The sequence below is a fragment of the Excalfactoria chinensis genome, chromosome Z (assembly GCF_039878825.1).
Source record: "Excalfactoria chinensis isolate bCotChi1 chromosome Z, bCotChi1.hap2, whole genome shotgun sequence".
Taxonomy (NCBI): domain Eukaryota; kingdom Metazoa; phylum Chordata; class Aves; order Galliformes; family Phasianidae; genus Excalfactoria; species Excalfactoria chinensis.
Window position 1 is genome coordinate 45,145,314 of NC_092857.1, and position 23,917 is coordinate 45,169,230.

General features: G+C 40.5%; 1 protein-coding gene across 5 annotated transcripts in view; it reads left to right on the forward strand.

The window, feature by feature from the left end:
- The window catches only part of GNE (glucosamine (UDP-N-acetyl)-2-epimerase/N-acetylmannosamine kinase), a 34,992-nt gene extending 14,545 nt beyond the window's left edge, over positions 1 to 20,447 (forward strand). For all 5 annotated transcript variants that reach the window (XM_072360129.1, XM_072360131.1, XM_072360130.1 and 2 more), the window contains exons 2-12: positions 52 to 260; positions 2,015 to 2,466; positions 2,941 to 3,093; positions 3,516 to 3,728; positions 4,412 to 4,499; positions 6,966 to 7,176; positions 11,954 to 12,083; positions 14,924 to 15,145; positions 16,102 to 16,284; positions 16,824 to 16,940; positions 18,263 to 20,447. In XM_072360129.1, the coding sequence (XP_072216230.1) occupies positions 52 to 260; positions 2,015 to 2,466; positions 2,941 to 3,093; positions 3,516 to 3,728; positions 4,412 to 4,499; positions 6,966 to 7,176; positions 11,954 to 12,083; positions 14,924 to 15,145; positions 16,102 to 16,284; positions 16,824 to 16,940; positions 18,263 to 18,498 (2,214 nt within the window). In that variant the 3' untranslated portion in view covers positions 18,499 to 20,447. The remainder of the gene's footprint in view (positions 1 to 51; positions 261 to 2,014; positions 2,467 to 2,940; positions 3,094 to 3,515; positions 3,729 to 4,411; positions 4,500 to 6,965; positions 7,177 to 11,953; positions 12,084 to 14,923; positions 15,146 to 16,101; positions 16,285 to 16,823; positions 16,941 to 18,262) is intronic.
- The last annotated feature ends 3,470 nt before the right edge of the window (positions 20,448 to 23,917 follow it).

Here is a 23,917-nt window from a genome sequence, read left to right on the forward strand (position 1 = left end):
CTATACGATAGTTACTAATAATTTCTGCTTATTTGTTCATTTATTTTTCAGGAATTGTATTTCAAGAATCTTTCAAAACAGAAACAAAAAGAAGACATGGAGAAGAATGGAAACAACCGCAAACTTCGTGTCTGTGTTGCTACTTGCAACCGTGCTGATTATTCAAAATTAGCTCCTATTATGTTTGGTATTAAGGCAGAACCACAGTTCTTCGAGCTTGATGTTGTAGTGCTTGGCTCCCACTTGATTGATGATTATGGGTAAGGTGGATTTTTGTACCTCTCCCATTCTGTTTCTGAAGTGTTGGCAGTAGAATCATGAATACTGGGTCTCAGAATCATGGGAGTACTTAACAAAATTTTAAACCTCATTTTTCATTCATTATAGATGTATTCTGTTTCTTTTTTCAGCCTTTTTTTTTTTTTTTTTTTTTCCTTACAAATCAGTCTTGGAACTTTAGAAGGATTTGTGTAAGTGCTGGAACTGAATTTTTTAACAGTTTCTAACAAAGTGAGGAATTCAGTTCATTCAGACTTACTGTAGAATCTGGTGATTGTCAAATGAAAATGTGTTACAATTTTGAATTTTCATGGCAAAAAGATAACTTGCAGTCATTCTGAGTTGAAGCTCTTATAGTTTACATACTTACTGGATAAAGTTCTTATATAATTGGTGTTTTAGGGAAGTACAGTTAGTTCTCACCTCCAGGATTGCAGGGGAAGAAAGCAGCATAGGATAAGTTCTTTCTTACAAAATGACTGACTAGGGGTAGAGGTAGGAGGGGTATTCGATATGATTTTGCAGGAGAGATTAAGGTCCCCTTTGTAATACTGTGTAAGTGAGCAGTCGCTTAGATTACCTGCCTGGGAAGATGGAACGTCTTGTTCCTGATCCTTTCCTTTGTAACAACTTCCTATATCCCAGGTAAGCATTCTCCTGTCTGCTGAGGGAAAGGAGGAAGGCAGAAGCAAGAACATGCATACTTTTACTGGGGTTCTTTCTATCTGGATTTGCTCCAAATGCTTTTATTGGACAGGGCTAAGAAAGTTTAATGGATAAGAAAACACTTTGCAAGTCAAAGTAAGGAGTTGGCATAATGGTCTCAGCATTCAAGCATTGTAAAACATTTAGAAATGCCATGCATATCTTCACTTCCAACTAGCAGTTTTGGCACTTGATAAGTTAAGGTGTGATTTTTTTTTTTTTTATGAGGTCATGAAAAGTTTTATTATATCAGACTGCTAAGAAAGGAAATGTGACTGCTGTCCATTCTCAGTATTGTGCTCTGTTTCTTGCTTTGCACTGGCCGTTGTTTTCATCCAGTAATATGGTAATGTGAATTCAATACCTTAAAAGTAACCAGAACTAAAAAACAAACAAAAAAAAACCTATTGTCAGTTAGCATATGGTCAGGCTGGAAAAATAAGCCAGTCCTGCTTCACCAGCTGAAGGGGATTTTGTCTTGTCCCATTGTGGTTTAAATTAATTTGTAAGTGTAATCTTTAGATAAGGACAGTGAACGTATCAGATAGGTTGAAGACAAAATGGGAAAATATCTTGGTGTGTTTTTTTTTTCTCTCTCTCTTAAGTTTTATCAAGCAGCAGTCTTCAGCCTTGCATTTTTTCCTGTTATATTTATATGGTTATCCAGCAAGGTCTATATGTTGGTGAAGAACTGGCATATCTTTTCAGAAAAGAAAATGTGCCATATATGTTTTCCAATAGACCCTGCAAAGACACGAATAAAGAGTTCAGTTTCTGGGGATTCTGGAGCGTACTCAACAAAACGTTTTATTAAAGGTGTCCAGAAAACTTGATAGAATTGGAGTAGAAGGGATGATCTTTGTATAAGAGTGTTCCCAGATTAGTTTTCTTAGTGGGGGAGACTTGACCGCAGGCCTTAGTTCAAACACAGTACAACTGTTCTAGTGTTTTAGTATGCAGTTATTTTGTCAAGCCGTGTTGCTGTAAATCCAAATTCTATTTCCTCTAACACTTTCTCTCTTACCTTCAGTAACACTTATCGCATGATTGAACAAGATGACTTCGATATTCATACAAGATTGCACACTATTGTGAGAGGGGAGGATGAAGCAGCCATGGTGGAATCAGTAGGCCTCGCATTAGTGAAGTTACCAGATGTCCTGAACCGCCTGAAACCTGATATAATGATAGTTCACGGTGACAGATTCGATGCTTTGGCACTAGCCACATCTGCAGCCCTGATGAATATTCGCATTCTTCACATTGAAGGTGGGGAAGTCAGTGGGACCATTGACGACTCTATTAGACATGCTATAACCAAACTGGCCCACTACCATGTGTGCTGCACAAGGAGTGCAGAGCAGCATTTGATAGCCATGTGTGAAGACCACGATCGCATCCTTTTAGCAGGTTGTCCTTCGTATGACAAACTTCTCTCTGCCAAAAATAAGGACTACATGAGTGTTATACACATGTGGCTGGGTAAGCAATCCACTTCTTTATGGTTTTCAAATGACTTTAGACAAACTCACTGAGTTCTTAATCCATAGTCTGTGATGCTGGGGTGACCAACTGGGGATCTAAAACCCGAGTAGTGAATGATAATGAGAATCACAAATCACAGTAAGATTGATCAAACCTACTTGTCTCCTGTTGTGAAGTAGCCCTTCAGGTCGATTCTTTTCTTGCTGCTGTCACTGAAAGTTAGGAGCAGCTTCAGAGCTCTCATGTTATTACAGACTTAGAGAGATCTGAGAACAGCCCTTGGCTCTGGTTTAGACCTTGAGAGATTTAGATCTAGGCCTGAAAGTTAACAGTGTGTTGTGCTTTGGAGAGGTAAAAGTTGTGAATCGTGTCTAGAGAGGCAAACAATAAACTGTTACATCACTCACTCCTCTTACTATTCTCTGCTACTGGAAAACAACGCTTTTCTTCTTTTTTTTTCCATTTGAACAGGTGAAGATGTTAAACCCAGAGATTATATAGTTGCTCTGCAACATCCTGTAACCACAGATATTAAACATTCCATAAAGATGTTTGAACTGACACTAGATGCACTCATTTCCTTTAACAAGAGAACACTTGTTCTGTTCCCCAATGTAGATGCAGGTGAGTAAAATGCCTGTGTGACAGAAGAATGGATAACTGGTTGTAAAGCATAAATTGATTCATACAGAGTGCTTTTTCCCAGAATCTCCAGCCGGATGGAAATAGCTGGATGATCTCAGCATCGGACCTGCATCCACTGTAACTCCATGTCCAAATTGCTGGAGGATGTTTCAGCTTTTCAGTGTGGGAAGGATGATGAAGGGAAAGCGTATTACATGTGGAAGCAACGTGTAATGCCTCCTGCACTAACTGAAAAATTATGTTAGATTTGTTGAAATGATTTTGGGGATTAAACTTAAGTGCCTGAAAGGAAATGAAAACAGCTCAGAGGTGACAGTTCAGTAGACTGCTATTAGCTTCTTTGTGTGTTGAGACTTTCAGTGAACTTGATTCATTTATTCATGTCTTTTGTTTTTCCATAGGAAGCAAAGAGATGGTTCGGGTGATGAGGAAGAAGGGCATTGAACATCATCCCAATTTTCGGGCAGTGAAGCATGTCCCATTTGACCAGTTCATTCAGCTGGTTGCCCATGCAGGTTGCATGATTGGTAACAGCAGTTGTGGTGTCAGAGAAGTGGGAGCATTTGGCACACCTGTCATCAACTTGGGGACACGTCAGACAGGAAGAGAAACAGGTAAATGTTTGCATAACTACTTCAATTTCTTTGTAGTTCTGAAGGTTTTTTGTTTCACTTAGTAAAATAAATGTAAATGTACTTAGTAAAGTAAAATAGATGCTTTACAGAGACCATCCTGCAGTGGCAGTAAAACTTAATTTTTGGCCTGTTAAAGCTTTGTTGGTTATTCCTGTATTTCTGTATCAAGTTAGCAATGAGATAATGAAGCATTAATCTGTAAACTAGTTAAATATATAACTCCATTTGCAGTGCATCCCATTTAGCAGAAGAGGCACCTAACTGTTATTCTCTATAGCTACTTCCATGTTCATTTGTATGCACCTTTCACTTTAGAAACAGGAACTCATCACCACATTAGGAATTGTCTGTATTGTGTTACTTCAGTCATGAAGATTTGACATAAATAACCACTTGCCCATGGTTTTCATTGTACTTACAGAATTCTGTTGAGAAGTAGTACTCTGCCCTACATGTTCTGCTAGGCATGATAATGTACTCTAGGAGTCACCATTGCTTTATTGGAAAGTAAAGAGAAACTGAAAAGTAATATTGATTTGACTGTGGTTTCCTGCTCAGAAGAAACAAAAATAATTACATTCTGGTTCATCTAAAGCAGTTCTTATCCTCTGACATCATTTTTGTAGGTGATTTATCCTATTTTGTTAACTTTTACCATTTAGGTGAAAATGTTCTTCATGTTCGTGATGCTGACACACAAGACAAAATTCTGCATGCACTACAGCTCCAGTTTGGTAAACAGTATCCATGGTAAGTATGTTTCACTCTGGGAGGATGTTGAAGTGGTAGAGAAAAAGCATTTAGAGGTGGTTTGTCGTATTTGATCACAGACTTTTTAGTGTGCTAATCTGAGGTTACTAATGATGTTTTGGTATAACTTGTAGTTTAACATCCAGCAGAAAGCAAAGAGGGGAAATTCATGCATTATTTTAGACTAGAGTTTTGAGGACTGTTCGTTCCATAGTAGAATACAGAGCATGGGGGAGGACATCCTGCCTACCTTTGACACCTGCTTGAAAGACACACTTCTTTGTAGCTGGATTGGCTCAGTTATAAGACATCTGAGCTCTTAAGAACTATAGGATACTAGTATGTTTAATTAAAGACAAGACTCGAGTATATTTGTTAAAGACCTCAGTATAATAATAAAACTAAACAATGGAGTACTAAATGTCTGATATTATTATGTATAGAGATATTTAGAAATGAGGCTTATCTGTAGCAAACTGACATGAATGGGAGTCTTGAGAGGTCTGCCCAGGAGCCAAGATCCAGGATATTGCTGAGAGGGTACCACAGATTGTCAAGAGCACAGACTGCTAATCCCATTTTGCTCTTTCATGTGGGCATGGAGGATGCAGTAAAGCAGAACATGGGCAGAACCATAGGAGACTATTAACATTCCACTGCAATCAACTGGGGGATGAATCAGGCCAACCAGAATAGTGGCAGATGTTTTTTAGCTGAGTGTCATGACAGGAGCCACAAAGCCAGCTGCCTCTCGGGTGTTTATAGCTACAAGGGATCCTCTTGCTTCCCTCTGGGGATACCTGCACCCTCTTCTCCTTATTCTTCTCTAAAGTGTCTGTATACCAATGCATACAGCATGGGGAATAAACACTGGAGGTAAGAGAGGAAATCCGGGGAATGAAAGACTTTCCTTTGTTCGATGAGTATCTGGTCAGAGATTGACTATGCAAACTTGATACACACAAATACACAGGCCCTGATTGGCCGCACCAAACAAGTGCTGAGGGATCTGGCAGAAGTGACTGCTACATCACCCTCTGTCGTGGGGAATGGGAAAGATGCCCGAGGACTGGAGGAAAGCCAGTGTCACTCATGACTTCAGAAGGGCAAGAAGGAGGACCTAAGAAACTGCAGACTCATCAGCCTCCTGCATGTCCCTGGGAAGGTGGTAGAGCAGTTTGTTCTAGATGCCATCTCCAAGCAAGTGGAAGAAAGGGAGGTCATCAGGGATAGTCTGCACAGATTCACCAAGGGCAAATCATGCTTGATCAATCTAGTAGCCTTCTGTGCTGTCATGACCGTCTGGGTAGATGGGGGAAAAGCAGTTGTGTACCTTAACTGCTGCAAGGCTTTAAGTGGTTTCTTCTACAATATCCTTGTAATAAAGTTAAGCAAATGTGGGATAGATGAGTGAACAGTGAGGTGGATTGAGAACCATCTGACAGAAAGAGCCCAGACAGCTTTTACAGCACTAGTCCAGTTGGAGGCCTGTAACTAGCGGTGTTCCCCAGAGGTCGGTACTGGGCCTGGTCTTGCTGAACATCATCAGTGACCTGGATGAAGGAATGGAGTTCCTCAGTTAAAAAAATAAAAAAAAGACAAAACTTCTGAAGAGAGTCCATCAGAGGATCCCACAAAGATGATGAGGGGCCTGGAGCATGTCCCATATAAGGAAATCCTGAGAGATCTCAGACTCTTCAGCCTGAAGAAGTCTGAGTGGGGATCTCATCATTTTTTATAAATATCTGAAGTGTGGGAGTCAAATGGATGTGGCCAGATTCTTTTTGTAGTGCCCAGTGACAGGACAAGAGGCAGCAGACAAAAACTGCAGCACAGGAAGAAGTACAAACACAGGGAAGAACTTATTTACTGTGGAGGTGGCAGAGCACTGGAACATGTTGCCCAGAGAAGTTGTGGAGTCTCCTCCAGAGAAATTCAAAACCCATCTGGACATTCTCCTGTGGGACCTACTGTAGGGAACCTGTTTTACCAGGGGGCTGGACTGGATAATCCTCTGAAGTCCCTTCCAACCCCAACGATTCTGTGAACATACAATTTATTACTGTTAGTACTTGTCATATTTGTGATAAGCATATATTGACTGAGTGTGTAGCATGTTCAGAAGCTTAATTCCTAATATCTGTGATTTTAGATTGTTATTCTGAGGGGTCTTTAATTTTTTTGTTTGTTTGTTTCTGTTGAAAAGCTTTCCATTTTTTCCACACCATGTTCCATATTCCTAAATGTAATGTAAGGCTTGCACAGTCTGTTGTTGTGTGTGATCTTCAAGCTACTGTACTTTGTCTACTGTATCCCACAAATATACTAGTCCAAAGTGCAGCACTGTCATAATAGCAATATCAGAATTTTGTAATGGTACAGTATTACAGCCTTCTGTCATTTAAAGATTTGGAGATTGCAGTGTTACTTCCATTTAAATTGATTTTTTTTTTTTTCATATTATAGTTCAAAAATATACGGTGATGGTAATGCTGTTCCAAGGATTTTGAAGTTCCTTAAATCTATTGACCTCAAAGAGCCATTGCAGAAGAAATTCTGTTTTCCTCCCGTCAAAGATAATATCTCTCAAGATATAGATCACATTCTAGAGACACAGAGTGCTTTGGCCGTGGACCTAGGTGGAACAAATCTCCGAGTAGCAATTGTCAGCATGAAGGTAAATATTATCCTTCTCACTACTCTGCAGACTTCTGGGGGCTTTCTGGTTCTTTTCCTACAATGGATATAGGTTTGGATGCAGAAGACTTCGGGAAAGAAACAGCATGGTCCTAGTTGCCTACCATCTGAACAAAGTCATTCAGTCTTAGAAGTACAGGGCAAGTGACATATTCACCAATTAACCCGGCTTATCCCGGGACCTCGACTGTCCGGGGGAGAGACACAAACATGGATTCCACGATGTCTTCTCTCAATTTATTGCTGCGTCACATTCCTTATATACCATCCTAAATCCCGCGCAGACGCATACACCCGCTGCACAAAACCCGATGCACACGAGAGAACCTGTACACACACCTACCTAAACCCCCCGCCCACTAACTCTTAACCTACAGGTCTAAATTAGCTATTCTAGAACACTCCATCTACTCAGAACTACTGTATGCACTCATAAATCCTTGCTAAGACAACTCAGTACCCCAACATCTCCCCCCTCTCTTTGCTAATGTGATGTTTCAGAGTCACACGTGGATAGTGGTTGATAACCATCTCCATGTGGTGCACTTAAAAACTAAATTAACTGCGAGAAGGTGACTAACCGCCCGATCCAAAACATGGTGAACAATACAAACTATAACAGGAATCAAACACACAGCAAGCAGGATAACTACTAAGGCAGTCACACCCACAGTAGGAACATTCTCAAGTCACCTTGGAAGACCAAGCAAATTGGAGAAGAAACCCCAGTCCTTGTACTTGATGTCTGGAACGTCGAGTCAGCTATGTCCTTCACTTCCCGTCGTATCTTGTCTTTGGCCGAAGATGCATTCGCGCTGAAGTCAAGACAGCAGAATCCTTTCAGGCCTAGGTGTTGTTCCATCTCAGCGCAACCTAGACCAGTTCGAGCAAGCAGAAAGTCTGCCGCCATCCTTGTCTGAGTCAGTCCAGTGCCAAGGGAACTCAGAGTATCAGCTATATCAGTCAGTGTATGGGAAATGTGATTCATATTCTTTGCTGCCCAACAAGCAAGCAGTGCAGTCGCACACGTATTACGAACTATTTGGGGCCAGATAAAGACAGTACCTAGGACCAGGTACATGCTCCCATCGAGACACATGCGGTCATCACATTCTGGTGTCAGCGTCTCTATGCTACTAGAGCAGAAGTAGAGGCAGCAACAGCTGGCAACCACAGCCAGACCAGACAGGCAGGAATCCACTGGGTTCTGGCTCCTGTGGAAATATAAGCATACCCTCGACCCCATGAGAGAAGATCTGTGGGCATCATTTAGAAGATTTGAGCACCCAACACCAGACCCCCAAGAAGATACACCAGAGCTGCTGGCTAGTTAAGCACTACCAGCACCTATTGCAATATTGTAGTCAGATCACCCTTGGCAGATCACCCTTGACTCCCCCCTCCCTTAACCGTGTTAACTGCAATTTCAATGTCTGATTAGCGTGTTTGATGATCACTTGGTCGGTACTGTTGTGCAAGATACCAAGTATATACCAAGCATATGGTGTACAACTGGAAAATATTCTGTAAAAAAACAAAAACAAAAAAAAAAAACAAAACAAAAAAACAAAAACAACAACAACAACAACAAAAAAAACTGAGAGAATCTGTGATGGGTGAGAGAGGTAAAGTGCACTTTGAAGCAGGGGACGCCCTGCTGGCACTGCCTATTGCATCCACCGCAAACACATTTTTGGCACATTTGCCCACTAATAATGATTCTATCTGATATGCAACTCCATAAATTTATACGACCATTAATTACCTATTAGTTTAAAAGGCATGGTTGTGAGCACTCATAAATCCTTGCTAAGACAACTCAGTACCCCAACAGGCAAGTTTCTGATCTGTTGGTTCCCTGTAGAAGCTGCCTGAGTTCACTGTGCAGCTTTTCATTTGTCAACAAAGAGAGAAAGGTTCCATACCCTGTCTCATTCCCTTCCTGCTGACTTACACAGCTCTGTGACAGATGCAGAGAACCATTTTTAGTAACTGCCGGTATGTATAAAAGCAGTCTACTCAGAGGAGGTGGCAGGAGGTCACAAGATAGGAAAAGGTAGTAATCAAAAATCTTACTATCTTCCTACACAGCAGCATGATCAGTAATGGCACCAAACCTTAAATGGAAAAGCATTTGGCGTAAGATGTAACACCACAGAGATGCTGACCACTTGCAAAGAATCAGGTGAAAAATAAAATACTAATTACAAGCCTGGAAAACAGGGAGAAGTTGAACATGCTGGAATTGTTTAGTACAGGGAAGAAAAAACTGACTGTAAAAAAAGGCCTACAGATATCATAGTATCATCATAGTATCATAGTATCGTGCGAGTTGGAAGGGACCTTAGAGATCATCGAGTCCAGCCCCCGGGATTTGAGCCCTCTGTGTAGCAGCGCGGCACTTCTACCCCCTGCGCCACAGTGGGGATTCGAACCCAGGCCCTCCGGTGTTGCAAGCAGCAATTCTACCACTGTGCCACTGGGCAGTAGAAGCCTCTTCTGCAAGGAAAAAAATCAGTTCAGCATGTATATGAAGAAGTAGCAATGGATTAAAACTACAGAGTAGAAAATTATTCTAAAGGATTTTTTACTATCCAACTTAGCTGTAAATTCAAAAGCTGGAATAGGTAGTTTGGGATAGTATGATCTTCATCACAGAAGTACACAGTAGGAACTACTTCTGAAATAGGCTTGAAATTACAGCTGTTAGAGTGTGTATGGAGAGTTAATGCTTAGAACTTCACCTACCCATTTGTCTGGTAAGATGGCACAGTAAGAGCCTTTTCTTCACCTGTGCCATAGAACAGATAAGGATGCGTTGTGTGCATGACTTTGCTTCTTACAGACAGCATATCATGAGTGCTCACCAACTAACTTAGCAAAATAGTTGGTGAAAGGTAATGAAAACTGAAGTCCTATAAAGCAGTAACTGAGGCTACCAAAATGGCATCAGTATCAGCCTGGTATCAGATCACTTGCAAAGGTGTCCTGTAGTGAAACAAGTAAATACACACATGATCGTCAGCTGATTTCCATGAATTACAGAATATCTTCTTGAAGTTGTAAGCTTCAAGGTAGGGGCAATAATGATGTAAGTATTATTTAGGTATCGTGTTAAAATACTTGAAATAATTATTACCCAGGTGATAATGAGAATGCAGTTAAGACTGAAGAATTTTAACTCACTTAAACATCAGTTTTTCTGCTCTGGAAAGCAAAATAATAAGTAAAAATTCTGAATTTTGCAGCACTTTAAGGATTTGATTAAAGTGTGTGAGGAAGCTTTTGGCTTTTATTCTCAGTGTTGGAAAAACTGCTCCTGTTGCACTGGGTACTTCCAGATAAATAAATCAGTTAGACATAATTAAAAGGGAGGACAAAATATTCTCCCTGCAGAAATGGGAAGAACTGCCTAAGTTGACCCATTATGGTTCAGAATGTTTGTATTCACTTGAAAGTGTGTATGTGGCAGCTAATGTCTGAAAGAAAACTTTACCAAGTGTAATTTTTTTTAGCAATCAAACTAATGCCATGGTTTCTGCCAACACAGGCGTGAAGGTAACTGAATTGGAAAAAATGCTGTCTGTTCTGCAGTGTGTAGTTTGAGGCGGCATTTATGAACGTCAAAATGCTAGCAAATTACAGCAAAATGATCAAAGCTTCATAATAAAATTTACACCACAGTTTTAAGCATTTAACAACAAGTGGCAGAGATGAAGGTGAGGGTTTTATGAAGAAAATAGTAGTTTTCAAGAACTCAGGAAGTGCTCCTTTTGCAAACTGCTGTCTCTGGAGGTTTGCCGTACCCTAGTCTTAAAAATAACTTCCTGTATTCCTCCTTCCCCCCCAAACCAGAAGAGCAAACTGAACATCATTTAAAGTAACAACAGCAGAAAACATCATCACCGGTGCTGGTAGAGTGAAACATAGTGTTCATAAAGATCAAAGTTCTGGCATTTTCTTAGTTATTTTGGCAAGAACATGTGAGATGTGCTGCATATAGACTGACTGACTTTGTTATTCCTTTGTCCTTAGTTGTGCAAATACACAGCTGTTCACTTAGGTATATTTTGTAGAGCACTCAGTATATAATACAAAGAACAGCCTTGCTAAACAAAATAATATATTTGTAGCCTTGTCCTGCAGTATTATCATTACATTAAGGTTAGTTCTTTTGTACCACAGATTCAGATGTGCATAACTACTTTTTTTTACTAGCACTGCACGACTCGCAGGCTTTAAAAATAATCCCTTCCTCCTGCATCCTCCCTCCCACATACATCAGTTGTCGCAGTAGATGGTACTCCAGAAATATTTTCAGTGACTCAGAGTCATAACCACTTAGAAGAAGTATTATTTCTGAAAGCATAGTAAGTTGTACATTAAAATTCCAAGCACTTTTCTCTGACTGGTGTAGCAACAAAATGCTTGCAACTGCATAAAGTAGCAGTGTCTGCAACAACATCAAATTTCCACATGGTCGGATTAGAAACACCTCATTCTGTGTGGATAGCTGTGGATTCTGTCTTCTTTTTAGCAATTATTATGAATTTTCTTAGCACTTAAGAATTGAGCTGAGGACAATCAGAGGACAATCTGTTCTGTAGGACCAAGGTCTAAGATATATACTGTATTTAAAAACAAACAAACAAACAATCAAAATGTCAATTTTTAAGTTGATTTGTGTTGAAATTAAAGAGAAATTTCATTAGAGACCAAATTTCTGTGGAGAATACTTATGGTTTTTTATTTTCTAGGGTGAAGTAGTTAAGAAGTATACCCAGCTCAACCCTAAAACTTATGAAGACAGACTAAGCTTGATTCTAAAGATGTGTGTAGAAGCTGCATCAGAGGCAGTAAATCTGAACTGCAGAATTTTGGGAGTAGGTAAGTTAATAAATACTTTTTTGTCTTTTCATCTGAGAATTTCAATATGTAACAAAATCACTACTGACTGACGTAAAGCACTTCCCTCGCATTGATCCTGTGTATTTTGAACTCTTACACTACATTCCTACCTGCATCTGAAAAAATGAATTTTAAGAAAATGGGAAGCTGACTATAAATACTGAAGCTGCCCTTGTCTGTAACAGCCAGGAAGGTGATCTGCTAAGTTTTAACAGTGCCCAAGTCCTAACCTCTAGCACGATTGAGCTTACAGTAGAGGCTCCCATGTTACTGAAAAAAAAAATTGCTGTTTGTACTGTTTTATATGGTCTCTATTCTTCTGAATTTGAATGGCAGAAAGGTTCTCTAAATTAAACATGCATGAAGTCTGTGGTATATAGAAATCAATTGTGAAATTCCCTGCAGAATCTTTGTATTGAAGCAGCTCTTGAAACAACTTCATCTGAGTTCAGTTTCCTTTGAATCCTGTAAGCCTTTCTTTATGGCCAGGATTGGCTGTGCTGTAGAATTCTCAGCTGCACTAGGGCAGAATAAAAAGGCTACAACCTTAGATCAGTTTTGCAGCTAACAGAGACAAAGGCAACCTTTTCATTCATTTCCATTTTGCTTACACTGTAGTAGAATCATTGAATGGTTTAATTTGTAAGGGACCCTTAAAAACCATCCACTTCCAGTGCCCCTGCCATCAGCAGGGTTACTTTACACACGTTCGGGTTGCCCAAAGTACCCCAACCTAGCCTTGAACATTCCCAGGGATGGGGCATCCACAGCTTCTTTTGTTAACTTGTTCCAGTATCTCACCACCCTCACTGTGAAAATTTTCTTTCTTTATACTCCATTTAATTCTACTCTTGTTCAATTTAAAACCATTGTCCTTTTTCCTGTCAATAGATGACGTGGTAGAAAGTCTTGCAGTCTTTACTCTGCTCCCTGCGTACACTGAAAGAGCCTTCTCTTCTTCAAGTGTTTTCTCCAAATGTTTTCTCCAAACGTTTACTTTCTCCAACCACAACTCTCTCTGCCACTTTTTATGGGAGAGGGTTTTCAGCCCTCTTTGATCATTTTTGTGGCCTTCCTCTGGATGCAGTATAACAGGTCCATGTTTTTCTTGTGCTGGGGACTGAGAACTGGACACATTACTCTGTGTGAGGTCTCATGAGAGCAAAGCAGAGTGGGATAGTCATCTCCTTCACTGTGCTGGCCACACTTTTTTTATGCAGACAGGATACGGTTGTGTTTTCCATCCATCAGCACCCCTGAGTCCTTCTCTTCAGGGCTGCTTTTGATCTATTCATCCCCCAGTCTATATTGATTGACCTTGGGAATTACCCCTGCTCAGATGCAGAACTTTACACTTGGCCATGTTTAACAGACCCACTCCTCAAACCAGATAACATCCCTTCAGTCTGGCATATTAAAGTTATTTTGAACTTTGAAAGTTAATTGTTTTTGAAACAGTGTATGTAGGAAGATATTTCCCTTTTGCACTTCAGATATTTCAGACTACCTGTTGCATAATACCCATGACTTAACCACCCAGACTAGTTGACTGTGCCCAGATGCTGAGTCTTGAAAGCCTCACACTTCTTGTAGAAGTGGTCGCAGACTCTGCATTAATTGGTATTCCAAATGTCTAAGAACTTTTCATTGTCACCTTGGTGAATTAGGATAATGGTGTTATAGGAGCCAATATACAGAGTTCTTATATGGAGAAAAAAACTATTTCTTTCATTTGTTTAATTATTCCAGAATTACATTCCTATTTATTTGTCAGCCCACTTTCTTTGTGACTGACCATTACTGTTTGGTTGCTCCTGAAGAAAGAGAAAAGTTTTGCTACAGAATAAGATACATTTCTTACCTGGTTATTTTATTTTTGTTGTCTGATACTTGCCTCATTCAGTCTCATAGTTTGAATCAGAATGTTATTTGAAATTAAGATTTCTTTTAGAGAAAGACATGTAATTTCTATGTGAATAATTGATTTGCTAGATTATCATTATTTCCCTAAGTCTAAAAATCATGAACTCAGGTATTCTCTTCTGTCTTGCAAATACTTAGAAGAACAAGATGTGATCCTAGAGCCACTATTAGTAGTACTGATTATTTATCTTAGGTAATGGTAGAAGTAAAGGCGTGTTTTAATACGTTCTTGCTGAGTTAGCTTGAATATTTTTTTCTTCTGGTAAGGATTTCCTGAGTATAAACTGAGTATAAACTATATAAACTACAGAATTATATAATGTCTGCACAAGAACTATGGCTAAAATATCCAGACTGTGCTGTTTGGAACTAAATATCTCTATAATAGAGTGATTAACTCCTCAGAGGTCCTGAAAGCGTCCATCAGCTTTGGAATCCTCTCCAGCTAGAGAAAACTGTTTAATGGTAACAATTATTAGCCATGATTCCATTCAGTAGACTGAACAGTTCAGAGTTTTAATGATTTATTTTGCACAGTTTGCTATGGTGTTGTCTTTCATGCATTACTAAAAAGAAATGCAGGTATTAAGATTTGCTGCAGTATTGCTTGAAGTAGGAAGACTAACTCTCTGTTGACTAACATGAACCATTCCCCTTCTAGCTAGTCCTGAGCTACTGAGTGTGTGGTCAGCAGAGTAATCTAGTTTTGTGAATTTTCTTTACGTGTCAGTTGTAGAAGTAATACTGCTAATACATAGAATATTTTACTTTGCCACTGTGCTTCAACACTGACAAGAGAAATAACACTTCTCAGTGCATAGAGAAAAGCTAACTTTTACTCATGGTTTTAAATAGACTTAGTTCTGTTTTTTCTCTCCTGTACTTCTGGGTCTTAGGTATTTCCACAGGTGGACGGGTAAACCCTCGAGAAGGAATTGTACTTCACTCCACAAAACTCATTCAAGAGTGGAGCTCTGTAGACCTCAGAACCCCAATATCTGATGCTCTTCACTTGCCAGTCTGGGTGGACAATGATGGAAACTGTGCTGCTCTAGCAGAAAGGAAATTTGGTCATGGAAAAGGAATAGAAAATTTTGTAACACTCATCACTGGTACAGGTGAGTGCGTTATTGTTCAGTTAAATATGAAGTCAAAACGCCAGAGCTGTCACTCAGAGGCTCATCTAGTTTTAAAAGCATGAACACCTGATAAACACCTGTAAAACCCTGATATATTCACTTCTTAAACCACAAATCCTTGTGCCACTATAACTATTTGTAGTCTACTATGTTCAGGCAAATGAAACCTTTTGCATGGTACCTCTTTACGGTTGGACTAGGTGATCTTGTAGGTCCTTTCCAACCTTGTGATTCTATGATTCTTGATAGATGTAAGTTCTGCTGTTGCTTGCAAGACATTTTCTCAAAATAAGCAGAATTTGATCAACTTTAGCTGGAGTAATTTTAGTTTTCTGCTCTGTATCTTAAGTAATTCTCTCCTGTCTGCAGAAGTACAAGATCAGGTTGTATATGTAGAATAGCTAGATAAGAACTCAGTTAGACAGATGATATTTCAAATGCAAACGTAAGTTTTTCTTTCTAAGCATACGGTCCTTTTGACCACTTACCATAGCACTTAGGGTATTCTGAATGACTAGAGTTATTCTGAACAGCTGTTGAAATGCTGTATTATTAAAAACTCTGAAAATAAAAAATCTTAAGGCCACTTCTAGGGTCAGCTTTGAGAAAAAGAGCATGACCCGCAAGCCTCAAAGATCTGTCACAGTAGTCCAATATCATCCATAGATTTTAGAATAAGCTTGGAATGGCAAGCAATATATACTGGTTTTGTTAGATAAGAGCAGGAGGTCACTACAAGGTTGCTTAGCATGTATGCCGAATATGGAAAAATGTGTCAAATAACAGCCATTTATGGGCTCCAGTCAGAAGACCATGGATGCACGTATTTTTTTCCCATCTGTATTACAATCAGCCAGTTTCAGTGTCCTACTGAACTGAACTTTGAAGACTGCATTTTGCCTTTTTTACTATTGGCTGATTTTGTATCTTTGCAGGAATTGGAGGTGGAATCATTCATCAACATGAGTTGATCCATGGCAGTTCTTTCTGTGCTGCTGAGCTTGGGCATATTGTCGTGTCTTTAGATGGACCAGAGTGCCTGTGTGGTAGCCAAGGATGCATAGAAGCTTATGCCTCTGGAATAGCATTGCAGAGAGAAGCTAAGAAACTGCATGACGGTACGTAGCTACGTGTTTTATTTTTGAAAATATTTAAATGATCCCTAAACTTCAGTATAGAAAAGAATAAAAATAAAAACAAAAATTCAAAGCAGACGCTGAAAAAAAGAACAGAGCTGCCACCAGGAGGAGACAACAACAGGTCTACAGGCAGCTAGCTAGGAGGTCTTGTGTATAGGCAGTGGAGGAGCTGCAACAGCCTGTATTAGTACCATACAATTCTTTTTCACGTATGGCAGTATGCAGGCAAGCTATATTTCTCAGTTCATTGACTGAGGCTGATTACATTTATTTTTGATTTTATGAAGGTTTGGTGCAGGTGATCATACTAGTGAATTATTTCATTTGAATTTGATGCTGTTGTTCTACAAGCAGTTCCCTGAACTGTGACTGCTAAATTCAGGGCAGGGCCGATAGCTCAGGTTTCAGACTTCAGAATGTAAGTAGAGATGGCAGAAACCTTAACTGCTTGTTTACTCCATTTCTTAAGTTAACAGTTCGCTATTCTTATTTCTTGGCTTTCTCTTCTCATCAAACAGAGGATCTGCTTTTAGTAGAAGGAATGTCAATGAAGAATGAAGAGGTTGTTAGTGCTGCACATCTCATTCAAGCAGCTAAACTTGGAAACACAAAGGCAGAAGGCGTTCTCAGAACAGGTAAGAAGATAACCAAAGGTGAGAATGCCCTCCCATGACTAGATTTTTGGGGATGCAGATATGGTAATGCACTCTAGCACTACAAACAAGATTTGAGGACCCCCATATGAATAATTACTACCTGCAATGAAATGTTAAATGCAAACGTTGGAGGGAGTGTGAGCAGAAGGTGTACTAAAGATTCTCTGTTCTAATAAGATTAAAAGTTCCTGAAAAGATCTGTTTGGTCTTAAATGAAAAAAAAAAAAAAAAAAAAGAAGCGAGGTCTCAAGATCTTCATATTGAATAATGTGGGGAGACATTTTATTGTAGGCAAGTTAATAGCTAGTCTGAGCAAGCAAAGGCAATTTGCCTATTATTTTACATTGGATAACGTACTATTTTATTACCTTGAGACATAAAATCATTGAATCACCAAGGTTGGAAAAGACTTGTAAGATCATCCAGTCCAACCATCCACCTGTCACCAGTATTTCCCACTAAGCCATGTCACTCAGTACAGAATCTGAGCATTTCTTGAACACCTCCAGGGACGGTGACTCTGCCACTCCCTGGGCAGCCCATTCCAGCACCTGACCGTTCTCTTAGAGAAGTATTTTCTAACATCTAAGCTGAATCTTGCCTGGCAAAACTTGTGGCCATTCCTTTTCATCCTACTGCTGGTTAAATGGGAGAAGAGGCTGACCCCCACATCACAACAACTTCTCTGCAGGCAGTTGTAGACAGCAATAAGGTCACTCTTGAACCTCTTCTCCAGACTGAACATTCCCAGCTCCCTCAGCTGCTCCTCATATGGCCTGTGCTCCAGACCCTTCACCAGCTTTGTTGCCCTTTTCTGAACACCCTCCAGTATCTCAAGGTCTTTTCTTGCAGTGAGGGCCCCAAAACTGGACACAGCACTCAAGTCATTGCCTCACCAGGGCTGAGAAGAGAGAGCTGATCACTTACATGCTCCTGCTGACTGCACTGTTTCTGATAGAAGCCAGGATGCCATTGGCCCTTCTACATATATACCTGGTAGCAATGAGAAGTTAAAATAATACTTTGCTATTTTCTTCTGGAAAGTGTGGTAATACGCAGCTTGGTCGTTCACTTCCATATCACCGAATGATGCACTACTGCACTTTTTTTTCCCCTTAAAGGAAAGGTTAATGACAGACTAATACAGTCTTATAACATAAACTCAAAACTCGTTGCCACATGGAAGAAAACACTCTTCTGAATACTGAGATATTTTCTGCTATCAGATCTATTTCAAAAAATTGTGCTTGCACCGCTTTGAGTATTCCATGTAATTTCTTTTCACTTTATTTTTTTTTCAGCTGGTACAGCATTAGGACTTGGAGTTGTGAACATTCTGCACACCATGAACCCCTCCCTTGTGATCCTTTCTGGAGTTCTAGCCAGCCACTATATTAATGCTGTCAAAGATGTGATACATCGACAGGCTCTTTCATCTGTTAAAACTGTGGATGTGGTGGTCTCAAATCTAGCAGACCCTGCTCTTCTTGGAGCTGCTAGCCTGGTACTGGATTATACTACCCGTAGAATATACTAGGTGCATGGAAGAATTACTGAAATGAACTATTCAGATTCCTTATGGGTGGAGGGAATACTTTGCCCAAAATCTTTGACCAGAGCAGCTACAGAATCAGAGTAACAATGTTCTGAATAGTTAGTGACTACTTTAACATTTCCTAATTGAGGTATTACCTTTTTTGTATTTTTTCTAAATTTCATCAGAATTCATAGGAACTATTGTGCAATTTTCTTTATCTTAATCACCTCTGCTGGCAAGCCCAGATGTTGATTTAAGTGTAGCTGAATTATTTATGAGTGTATCTTGATGTATGGTAGGGAATACATGTATTGTGTCAAATTATAGCTAATACTTGGGGATCCAGTTCTCATTTTTCACCTTTGTGAAATGAGAAGTCTACAATGTGACCAGCTTTTCTATTTACAATCACCAACTGCAGGTGTTAGTTTCTGCAGGTGGAAGCAAGGGAAGGTGCCTCCACTGACAAAGAAGCTCTGTTTAGAAGTGGTTTGTGAAGGACTTGGAGGATACGGTTATTTATTACATCGCTTTTAGAGAGCAGAGTCCCATTTTAGAAGCTTTGCATATGAAAGAAAAAGACAGTCGTCTTGTGAGCTTGCAGACTGCAAGAGCAATCCAGACAAACTGACAAGTGTAGCAGCAAGTGGCTTTGTATTCTGGCAACAGCCCACAGTAAATAATGTTATTGTTGAGGTTGAATTTCGTTTTATTGGGTATTCTCAAGGGACTCATACAACCACTTTGTCTCCCAAATTAGCAGACTTTATTCTTGGGTGGCCAGTTATCTGACAGCCAGTAATGCAGTACAGATGAGCATAAAGACTGCCTTTTGAGAAATCTCATTCACCGCAGAGTGACATAATGCAGTGCTGGGGCTGCAGGTGAAGTGTCAGTGATGTCCTGCATTCACCGTCAGCTCACAAGATGCAAAGTCAAATCTGAGCCTCATCCTCACATTCATGGTATTCATTAGCCTTGGTGCAACTAACCTTAAAGGCTTGCTTCATTAAAAGATAATTTATATGACACTGTGGAAGTTTCTACAAGAAACATTCTGGGAGAGAGAGAAAGTTTTTCTGGGACTTGGATAAAGGCCAAATATCACACAGTGTGATCCTCTTGTACATTTAAGGAAGTCACGTTTCTTTGACTAGACCTATTGGATACATAGTTCTGTCTTTATTGATCTGCTTTTTAGCACACTTTCAAGATGCTGTAGTACTGACAATTACTTGACACAAGAAAAAACTGAAAAACAGGACAATATAAGTGGTCAGCTATCTTAGAAAGAAGACAGCTGCCAGAGAAACAATCTTGTATTCTGGCATTTAATGACCTAAACCATCTGCCCCATAGTAAGGATGTACTGGCTCTTAACCCTTAAATAAGTTGCATCAGGCTTTATATGTTCTTTTTCCCTTAGTGTCTGGATTTTGTGAGCAAGTCCCAGTAACTTCAATACCAGAGCAGTAGCTCCATGAGCAGGCCAAGAAGTCTGTTTTGATCTACAGTGACAGCAGCTCAGGGTGGGGGTGACATTATTGAGGCTCTAACAGAGAGAATCCCTATCATTTGACCTTTCCATCCTCCCAGCATCACGAGGAATGTCTGATTAAAAGTGGGACCAGGTTCTGCTTTCCAAACCTCCCAGTGCTGTTTCCCTTTTGACATCTCAGATAAAATCTTTCCTTAGCAGCTGAAGGGAGATGGCAGGCAGTGACAAAATACGAAGAACATTTCAACATTTCAGAGCATTTGATAAAATAAATCTAAAGTCTGTTCTCTTTGAGAAAATGGTTATTAAAATGCTTTTTGAAGTTTGGTGTTTTTTTCTGGCGACTGTACAAAAACCAGCTGCAAAGGGGCAAGTGGTGCAGGAGTTCTTGGTTTTCCTGAGACATTTGTCAGTTTATAAAATTAAAAAGATCTTCATACTTAAAAGTGTAGTAGTGACTTTTGTTTGCTTGTTTTGTTATTTCTTCCTCCCATGTTCAGAATCCTGCCACACTTCATGCACTTTTCTGTGAACCAAAGGTTTCGTGGACATTTACTCCTAGTTCCGTCTGGTGCCAGGGAAGAACATCTGCAGTGCCATGCGGTTTGGTTAGTTGATGTTGACCTTATGCACTGTAAAGCACCCCACTCCTTGAAAGTCATGGGCCCTGTGGACAGCAGATCAGTCTTTATGTTGATTACTGGGAGAGCAGAAGGGTAATAGCTGGATTTCCTTTTTCCAACCTATCACCAGCATGTCAGACTGTAAATAAATGTGAGACTGACTTACACTGCAGCGCCTTCCCATTGCTGTACTGGCACCACCTGCCAAAACCACCTGTTGTAGGAGTTGGAAGTCTGGTTTTACTATGCACCTCATAAGCACACCAGGTATCATAACTGTGCTGAAGCCTTAACAATGTTGCTAAGCATGCCACAGTCTGCCCTCCAAGCAGAATGGCATATAGCACTGAGGAGCATGGGTAGGAGACCCCTTAGGACATGCGTTTTTATCATCAGTATTAACATGCACCAGCAGTACTTGAAATTGCATAGTGCCAAGAGGCTGAAAAGTAATTTACACTGACGCAGGCTTAGTGCTGTACCTTACAACTAATGTAATCACTGCAAAACTTTATGGACTTGGACTGCAAAACCAGTCCACATGCTGCACTACTGTGTCTGGTAGGAAGAACTGTTCCACCCAACACTGCCTGTGCACAGACACAGCCAGGAGTTGGAGCAGTGAGGAGGCCAGCTGGGTTCTGCCAGCCGCCTGCCTGCTGAATCCTGCCAATTCTTTGCAAACAGCATAACTAGTCAGCACTGCGGCAATGTCTAGAAAGTCTTTTTAAGTCTCCTGAGCAGCACATGTAGTTATTCGGCATTTTCTGTCTTTGATCTGCTACCCAGAGAGTCAAAATCAACAAATGCCTCAGCCTCCTGGTGATCCTTCCACTTAAAGTATCAGAAGTTGGGGTGCACAACCAGTAGAAATAATGTCAATGTTGTATTGCAAACAGATCACACTGCACAGCGACAGTTTATATTCAGTCACCTGCCTCGGTGAAATCTGATCACCACTTCTCTCAAATGCAGTGGGGAGTTCAGGGGAAAATGCTGGAACTGTACACCCCTCGAGGAAGTCTAAGTAACTTTGGAAAACTGCTCATCTAAGGCACACTGAAACCCTTACTTTGGCAGCTGAAATGCCCTTGCTAATGTTGTGCATTTAGTACAGCTGTGTTTTAGTCTGGCATACAGCTGTTTGCTTTATACTCTGAAAGCAGATGTTTTGCACTCTGGGTCTGTAACTGTTTTAAAAACAGCTAAAGACGCTCATGAGGTTCCGAAGAAGACACAGCCAAAGTCCACGGATTAAGTTTGAATATATGTCTGTCGCACTTCTGGGTTGGTCCATCAGCTAATTCACATAAAACACAAACTACATAGTCTGCTCTGTGGAAACAGAATGATGCCCAAAACACTGACTGCACGGTACGCTCTAGTTTGGTGTAAAATCAGACTAAGGTTACTCCTTTTTCAGAGTGAGGAAGGCAACAAGGACATGGGTAACACAGCCAATTTTCTGCTACTTTCATAACTGAGGGGAGCTTTTACATCTGCAGCCCTCCTCCCAGTCCCATACAGGTATCTGCAGTACCATAAGCAAACCACAGATCCTTACAAAGCTTTAACTTTTAGCTGAAGACAGTCTTGTTTGAGAGCTCACTTTTTTTTTTTTCCATTAGCTTAAAAAGAGACAGTACCTCCCCACACCACTCTTGCTTTGCTTTTACAATTAGGCCACCATTGCTACAACTCCTAATTTAAATGGACCATCCCATACCCAGTCACTGCACAAAGGCCTCCATTGACAACCTTTGACAGTGAAGATCAGCAGACAGCACAGCCTTGCGCAGGCTGCACTCAGTGCCAGCATGCTGCTGCAGCATCAGTGCTCTGCAGAGGAACAAGCTTGTCTGTGTGACAGGCACCACCAGATGAATCCTCTTTTGTCAACCTCAACAGACAATCCTTTGTTCCTTCTCAAATACTTGCCAGTAAACTATGCATTCTCCTCTTGACCAGCTGCACAGAAAAAAAAAGGGGGGAAAGGGGGCTCATAGCTACTGACAACTTCCAATCTCTGTTCTTCTGGCTTCCTCTCAGAGGCAGAAAGATGCAAGACAGTACTCAGACTAACATCTCTAATGGGCTCATGGCCTTGACACCATCCCATTTCAGCTCATTACCATTTCAGGCCAGTATGGTGCTGTCTGCCACCTGAGCACAGGCTAAGCAAAACCAGTCATATTCCAGGATATATTTGGTAAAGTCTACAGCTTCTCTCAATACTGCTTAAGGCTTTGTTTGCATGCGCCTGGAATTCTGTTTGAAAGATGGAAAGTGTCCATACTTTTTGAGATTCCATTGATTCTGTTTTCTTCATTGGCCACATTACTGCTGTGGAGATAAACAGCATCAGACGGAAGAGGACCAAATCTGAGACTGTTAAGCCCAGAGAAATGGAGGTTCAGAGGGATTGTATCAATGTGTATGAATAGCTGGAGGGACAACATAAAGAAAACGGAGTCAGGCTCTTTTCAGAAACATCCAGTGCCAGGACAGGACACAAGGGGCACACACTGGCACACAGAAAGCTCGCTCTAAACTCCAGAGAGCTTTAGTCTGCATCTGTAATCTTCCCCAAACTGAGCTAGGCTCTCATCTCATGCACTAAAGATTAAGAAATTCTACACGCTAGCTAAGCTACTGTGCCAACCAGAGCAAAACTGCAATCTGATCTGAACGCTGGGTGAGGCTGAAGAAACAAGGAAGGAACACCTCCAAGCAAGTTTGTTTCAAGCCACTCTGGGAAAGAGCTGCAATCCAATTGCTACACAAGCAGCAGCAAAATTGTCCCTCCCTTTGCTTGGCAGTCTGCACACAAAAGGGCTCTGCACACAAACCAGCATTGAATACTTATATGACAAAACAGACAGCTCAACAAGCAGATGAATGTCAGAGCCTTTAAGTACTCAGTGCCCTTGTATTATTTTTCTAACCTAAAAGCTATAGCTGGAGTGAGTCTGTCACACAGCAGAAAACCACGCAGAATTGCTTACCTGCAGAAGGTGGTGTCCTTGGTTCCACCAGAACCAAGATAAGCTCCTTAACAAGCCCGGTGTTCCAGTTTCCCAAAGCTTCTGTCTTGTGAAACAAATTGGATAAGGAAGCAGTTCTAACTAAAGCTCTCAAGAGCTTTAAGAAAGCTTACAGAGAGACAAGCTGGAAAGCCTCCATAAAACTAGATATACTGCTGTCTAGTCGTTCACTAGCACAGTGAAATCTCTAATTAAGAGAAACACTTGACTAAAACACTCCCTGTGAAAATGGTGCAGGAGAGCTTCTCAATTCA